Here is a 7,500-nt window from a genome sequence, read left to right as displayed (position 1 = left end):
GAGTGGGTAAGTGAGTTGGTGAGTGAGTAGGTGAGTGAGTAGGTGAGTGACTGGGTGGGTGGGTGAGTGGGTGGGTGAGTGTGTGGGTTGGTGAGTGGCTGGGTGGGTGAGTGGCTGGGTGGGTGAGTGTGTGAGTTGGTGAGTGGCTGGGTGGGTGACTGAGTTGGTGAGTGGGTGGGTGGGTGAGTGGCTGGGTGAGTGGGTGGGTGAGTGGCTGGGTGGGTGAGTGGGTGGTTGAACGTGTGAGTGGGTAAGTGGCTGGGTGGGTGAGTGAGTGGCTGGGTGGGTGGGTGAGTGGGTGGGTGAGTGGGTGGTGAGCGTTTGAGTGGGTGAGTGGCTGGATGGGTCAGTGAGTGGCTGGGTGGGTGGGTGAGTGAGTGGATGGGTGGGTGAGTGGGTGAGTGGCTGGGTGGGTGAGTGGGTGAGTGGCTGGGTGGGTGAGTGAGTGAGTGGATGGGTGGGTGAGTGGGTGAGTGGGTGGTGGAGCGTGTGAGTGGGTGAGTGGCTGGGTGGGTGAGTGAGTGGCTGGGTGGGTGGGTGAGTGGGTGGGTGAGTGGGTGGTGAGCGTTTGAGTGGGTGAGTGGCTGGATGGGTCAGTGAGTGGCTGGGTGGGTGGGTGAGTGAGTGGATGGGTGGGTGAGTGGGTGGGTGGGTGGTGGAGCGTGTGAGTGGGTGAGTGGCTGGGTGAGTGAGTGGGTGAGTGGCTGGGTGGGTGAGTGGGTGGTGGAGCGTGTGAGTGGGTGAGTGGCTGGGTCAGTGGCTGGGTGAGTGGGTGGGTGAGTGGCTGGGTGGGTGGTTGAGTGGGTGAGTGGGTGGTTGAGTGTGTGAGTTGGTGAGTGGCTGGGTGGGTGAGTGAGTGGCTGGGTTGGTGAGTGGGTGGTTGAGTGTGTGAGTTGGTGAGTGGCTGGGTGGGTGAGTGAGTGGCTGGGTGGGTGAGTGAGTGGCTGGGTGGGTGAGTGAGTGGCTGGGTGGGTGAGTGGGTGGTTGAGTGTGTGAGTTGGTGAGTGGCTGGGTGGGTGAGTGAGTGAGTGGCTGGGTGGGTGAGTGGGTGGTTGAGTGTGTGAGTGGGTGAGTGGCTGGGTGAGTGAGTGAGTGTCTGGGTGGGTGAGTGGGTGGTTGAGTGTGCGAGTTGGTGAGTGGCTGGGTGGGTGAGTGAGTGAGTGGCTGGGTGGGTGAGTGGGTGGTTGAGTTGGTGAGTGGCTGGGTGGGTGAGTGAGTGAGTGAGTGGGTGGGTGGGTGAGTGGGTGGTTGAGTGTGTGAGTTGGTGAGTGGCTGGGTGGGTGAGTGAGTGGCTGGGTGGGTGAGCGGGTGGTTGAGTGTGTGAGTTGGTGAGTGGCTGGGTGGGTGAGTGAGTGTCTGGGTGGGTGAGTGGGTGGTTGAGTGTGTGAGTTGGTGAGTGGCTGGGTGAGTGAGTGAGTGGCTGGGTGGGTGAGTGGGTGGTTGAGTGTGTGAGTTGGTGAGTGGCTGGGTGGGTGAGTGGGTGGTTGAGTGTGTGAGTTGGTGAGTGGCTGGGTGGGTGAGTGAGTGAGTGGCTGGGTGGGTGAGTGGGTGGTTGAGTTGGTGAGTGGCTGGGTGGGTGAGTGAGTGAGTGGGTGGGTGAGTGATTGACTGGATGGATGCGTGGCAGCTGTCTCTGGGCATCAGTCTGCTGCCAGCAGTAGCGAATCGATCCCTAGCAGCTCATCCGTGTGGCTGATGTCGTCGTGGTCATCGCGTGGAAATTCACAGCAGCAGCTACTGCTGCTGCTATGGGGGACAGCCCCACGACCTCCTGTATACCGGGCGAGGTAGTCAACATCTCATAGCCACTGTGATGATGATGATGAGAGAGAGACACAGACCTCCTGTAGACCAGGCGAGGTAGTCAACATCTCATAGCCACTGTGATGATGATGATGACACAGACCTCCTGTATACCAGGCTAGGTAGTTAACATCTCAGCCACTGTGATGATGATGATGATGAGAGAGAGACACAGACCTCCTGTAGACCAGGCGAGGTAGTTAACATCTCCTAGCCACTGTGAGGATGATGATGATGAGAGACACAGACCTCCTGTAGACCTGGCGAGATAGTCAACATCTCATAGCCACCGTGATGATGGTGATGAGAGAGAGACACAGACCTCCTGTAGACCAGGCGAGGTAGTTAACATCTCATAGCCACCGTGATGATGATGATGATGAGAGAGAGACACAGACCTCCTGTATACCAGGCGAGGTAGTCAACATCTCATAGCCACTATGATGATGATGATGACACAGACCTCCTGTATACCAGGCGAGGTAGTTAACATCTCATAGCCACCGTGATGATGATGATGATGAGAGAGAGACACAGACCTCCTGTATACCAGGCGAGGTAGTTAACATCTCATAGCCACTGTGATGATGATGAGAGACACAGACCTCCTGTATACCAGGCGAGGTAGTCAACATCTCATAGCCACCGTGATGATGATGAGAGACACAGACCTCCTGTAGACCAGGCGAGGTCGTCAACATCTCATAGCCACTGTGATGATGATGAGAGAGAGACACAGACCTCCTGTACACCAGGCGAGGTAGTCAACATCTCATCGCTACTGTGATGATGATGATGATGAGAGAGAGACACAGACCTCCTGTATACCAGGCGAGGTAGTTAACATCTCAGCCACTGTGATGATGATGATGAGAGACACAGACCTCCTGTAGTCCAGGCGAGGTAGTCAACAATCTCATAGTCACTGTGATGATGATGATGAGAGAGAGAGAGACAGGCCTCCTGTACACCAGGCGAGGTAGTCAACATCTCATAGCCACTGTGATGATGATGATGAGAGACACAGACCTCCTGTACACCAGGCGAGGTAGTCAACATCTCAGCCACTGTGATGATGATGATGATGATAGACACAGACCTCCTGTAGACCAGGCGAGGTAGTTAACATCTCATAGTCACTGTGATGATGATGATGAGAGAGAGACACAGACCTCCTGTAGACCAGGCGAGGTAGTCAACATCTCATAGCCACTGTGATGATGATGATGAGAGAGAGACACAGACCTCCTGTAGACCAGGCGAGGTAGTCAACAATCTCATAGCCACTGTGATGATGATGATGAGAGAGAGACACAGACCTCCTGTAGACCAGGCGAGGTAGTCAACATCTCATAGCCACTGTGATGATGATGAGAGAGAGACAGGCCTCCTGTATACCTGGCGAGGTAGTCAACATCTCAGCCACTGTGATGATGATGATGAGAGAGAGACACAGACCTCCTGTATACCAGGCGAGGTAGTTAACATCTCAGCCACTGTGATGATGATGAGAGAGACACAGACCTCCTGTATACCAGGCGAGGTAGTCAACATCTCATAGCCACTGTGATGATGATGAGAGACACAGACCTCCTGTAGACCAGGCGAGGTAGTCAACATATCATAGCCACCGTGATGATGATGAGAGAGGGTGAGACACAGACCTCCTGTACACCAAGCGAGGTAGTTAACATCTCATAGTCACTGTGATGATGATGATGAGAGAGAGAGAGACAGACCTCCTGTATACCAGGCGAGGTAGTCAACATCTCATAGCCACTGTGATGATGATGATGATGAGAGACACAGACCTCCTGTATACCAGGCGAGGTAGTCAACATCTCAGCCACTGTGATGATGATGATGATGAGAGATACAGACTGCCTGTAGACCAGGCGAGGTAGTCAACATCTCAGCTACTGTGATGATGATGATCAGAGAGAGACACAGACCTCCTGTACACCAGGCAAGGTAGTTAACACCTCAGCCACTGTGATGATGATGATGAGAGACACAGACCTCCTGTAGACCAGGCGAGGTAGTTAACATCTCAGCCACTGTGATGATGATGATGAGAGAGACACAGACCTCCTGTATACCTGCCGAGGTAGTTAACATCTCATAGCCACTGTGCTACGCGAACAAGTGTGTTGCGTGACGTCACCCGGGTTACCGGCGCAGTGACGTCATCTCGAGCTATTGCGCAACCCGCCCGCCCTCCACCAGCCCCACCCCACCGTGTGACGTCACCAAGGGCACGTGCGCGCGCGTGACTCGCGTGACGTCACAGGCGTTGCCCACCGTCCCCCTGACGTCACGGGGAGGAGGGAGACACGGGGGGGAGGGGATGGAGACACAAGGGAGGGGAGGTGGAGACACGGGGAGGAGAGGGGTGGAGACACGGGGAGGAGAGGGAGGGAGACACGTGCTGTTATTACGTCATTTTCCACGGCACTTACAAATGACGTCAGGCAACGGCGACGTGGATGACGTCACGGCGAGTCGATGCGTGGGGGAGGGGCAGAAGTTTGTGAGCGGTGGTGGGGAACTTTCACAACTCGCTGGGACCCCCTGGCCGGGACCCCCTAGCCGGGACCCCCTAGCCGGGACCCCCTAGCCGAGACCCCCTGGCCGGGACCCCCTAGCTAGGACCCCCTAGCCGAGACCCCCTAGCCGAGACCCCCTAGCCGAGACCCCCTAGCCGGGACCCCCTAGCCGGGACCCCCTAGCCGGGACCCCCTGGCCGGGACCCCCTAGCTAGGACCCCCTAGCCGAGACCCCCTAGCCGGGACCCCCTAGCCGGGACCCCCTAGCCGGGACCCCCTAGCCGAGACCCCCTAGCTAGGACCCCCTAGCCGAGACCCCTAGCCGAGACCCCCTAGCCGAGACCCCCTAGCTAGGACCCCCTAGCCGAGACCCCCTAGCCGGGACCCCCTAGCCGGGACCCCCTGGCCGAGACCCCTAGCCGAGACCCCCTAGCCGGGACCCCCTAGCCGGGACCCCCTAGCCGAGACCCCCTAGCCGAGACCCCCTAGCCGAGACCCCCTAGCCGGGACCCCATAGCCGGGACCCCCTAGCCGGGACCCCTTAGCCGAGACCCCCTAGCCGGGACCCCCTAGCCGGGACCCCCTAGCCGGGACCCCCTAGCCGAGACCCCCTAGCCGAGACCCCATAGCCGGGACCCCCTAGCCGGGACCCCTTAGCCGAGACCCCCTAGCCGGGACCCCCTAGCCGGGACCCCCTAGCCGAGACCCCCTAGCCGGGGACCCCCTTTCTCGATGTCCGCCTCTCCACCCCCTCCTACTGCCCCCCTCGACTGCCTGGGCCACGTGCGGCGACGCCGACTCCTCTGTGGTGGTGGCGGTGACGGTGATGGTGGTGGTGGTGGTGGCGGTGGTGGTGGTGGTGGCGGTGACGGTGATGGTGGTGGTGGTGGCGGTGGTGGTGACGGCGGTGGTGGTGGTGGTGGAGCTGCCGCGCCTGGAGGTCGTACACAGACACACAGACACAACCACAACAACCACCACCACAGCTACAACAACTTCTACAACAACAACCACCACCACAACTACCACAACAACCACCACAACTACACACACACGCCCAACCACCACAACAACTACTACAACCACCACAACTACTACAACAACCACTACCACAACTACCACAACTACTACCACAACAACAACTAACACAACCACACACTCAACAACTACCACAACTACACACACAGACACACAACAACAACCACAACAACCACCACAACAACAACAACCACCACTACTACAACTACTACAACCACAACTACTACCACAACAACCACCACAACTACACACACAACAACTACCACAACTACACACAGACACACAACAACAACCACAACAACCACCACAGCTACAACAACTTCTACAACAACAACCACCACAACAACCACTACTACAACTACCACAACTACTACCACAACCACAACAACTAACACAACCAAACACACAACAACTACCACAACTACACACACACAGACACAACCACAACAACCACCACAGCTACAACAACTACTACAACCACCACAACTACTACAACCACCACAACTACAACAACTACCACAACTACTACCACAACAACTAACACAACCACACACACAACAACTACCACAACTACACACACACAGACACAACAACAACCACAACAACCACCACAGCTACAACAACTTCTACAACAACAACCACCACTACTACAACTACCACAACTACTACCACAACTACACACACACGCCCAACCACCAGAACAACTACTACAACCACAACTACAACCACCACAACTACAACCACCACAACTACTACAACTACTACAACCACAACCACCACAACAACCACTACCACAACTACTACAACAACAACCACCACAACAACCACTACTACAACTACCACAACTACAACAACTAACACAACCACGCACACAACAACCACCACTACTACAACTACTACCACCACAACTACTGCTACAACTACTACAAACACAACTACTACAACAACAACCACCACCACAACAACCACTACCACAACTACTACCACAACCACCACAACAACTACCACAACCACACGCCCAACAACAACAACCACCACAACAACCACTACTACAACCACCACAACAACAACTACTACAACTACTACAACAACTACTACAACCACCACAACAACCACTACTACAACTACTACAACAACTACTACAATCACCACAACAACCACTACTACAACTACTGCAACAACAACCACAACAACTACTACCACAACTACTACAACTACTACCACCACAACTACACACACACAACAACTACATCCACCACAACAACCACAACAACTACAACCACCACAACAACTACTACAACTACAACTACTACAACAACTATACATCACAACTACGCACACAACAACCACAACAACAACTACAACCACCACAACAACTACTACCACTACTACTACAACAACAACAACCACAACAACCACTACCACAACTACTACAACGACTACCACAACAACAACTACAACCACAATAACTACTACCACTACAACTACACCACAACTACAACAACAGCCACAACTACAACCAACAATTACAACTGCACAATTACAACCACAATAACTACAACCACCAACAGCCAACAGTCACAGCAACAACCAACATCTGCTCACACATTGTGTGTGTGTGTACACACATTGTGTGTGTGTACACTGTGTGTGTACACTGTGTGTGTGTGTGTACACTGTGTGTGTACACTGTGTGTGTGTGTACACAGTGTGTGTGTGTACACTGTGTGTGTACACTGTGTGTGTGTGTACACAGTGTGTGTGTGTACATTGTGTGTACGTGTACACTATGTGTGTGTGTGTACACACACAATGTGTGTGTGTACGTACACACAATGTACACACACACACACACTGTGTGTGTGTGTGTACACTGTGTGTGTGTACACTGTGTGTGTGTACACTGTGTGTGTACATTGTGTGTGTGTACATTGTGTGTATGTGTACATTGTGTGTGTACATTGTGTGTGTGTGTGTCTCTGTGTGTGTGTGTACACTGTGTGTGTGTACATTGTGTGTGTGTACACTGTGTGTGTGTGTACACATTGTGTGTGTACACTGTGTGTGTGTACACTGTGTGTGTGTACACTGTGTGTGTGTGTACACATTGTGT

The 7,500-nt window shown here is 54.1% G+C and overlaps 1 protein-coding gene across 5 annotated transcripts in view; it reads left to right on the top strand.

Moving 5' to 3' along the window:
- Window positions 1-4,276: 4,276 nt before the first annotated feature.
- The window catches only part of LOC116958678 (uncharacterized protein KIAA0930 homolog), a 41,233-nt gene continuing 38,009 nt past the window's right edge, over window positions 4,277-7,500 (top strand). For 4 of the 5 annotated variants that reach the window (XM_076058869.1, XM_076058868.1, XM_076058867.1 and 1 more), the window contains exon 1: window positions 7,073-7,500. This exon is cut by the window's right edge and continues 2,817 nt beyond it. In XM_076058869.1, coding sequence (XP_075914984.1) covers window positions 7,177-7,500 — 324 coding nt within the window. In that variant the 5' untranslated portion in view covers window positions 7,073-7,176. Of the gene's footprint in view, window positions 5,290-7,072 lie in introns of those variants that run through there. The other variant, XM_076058870.1, reaches the window with a different exon arrangement.

The sequence above is a fragment of the Petromyzon marinus genome (genome assembly GCF_048934315.1).
Source record: "Petromyzon marinus isolate PM22_M1 ecotype Great Lakes invasive population chromosome 80 unlocalized genomic scaffold, UKy_Petmar_22M1.pri1.0 chr80_unloc.1, whole genome shotgun sequence".
Taxonomy (NCBI): domain Eukaryota; kingdom Metazoa; phylum Chordata; class Hyperoartia; order Petromyzontiformes; family Petromyzontidae; genus Petromyzon; species Petromyzon marinus.
This window is presented reverse-complemented; position numbering and strand designations above follow the sequence as displayed.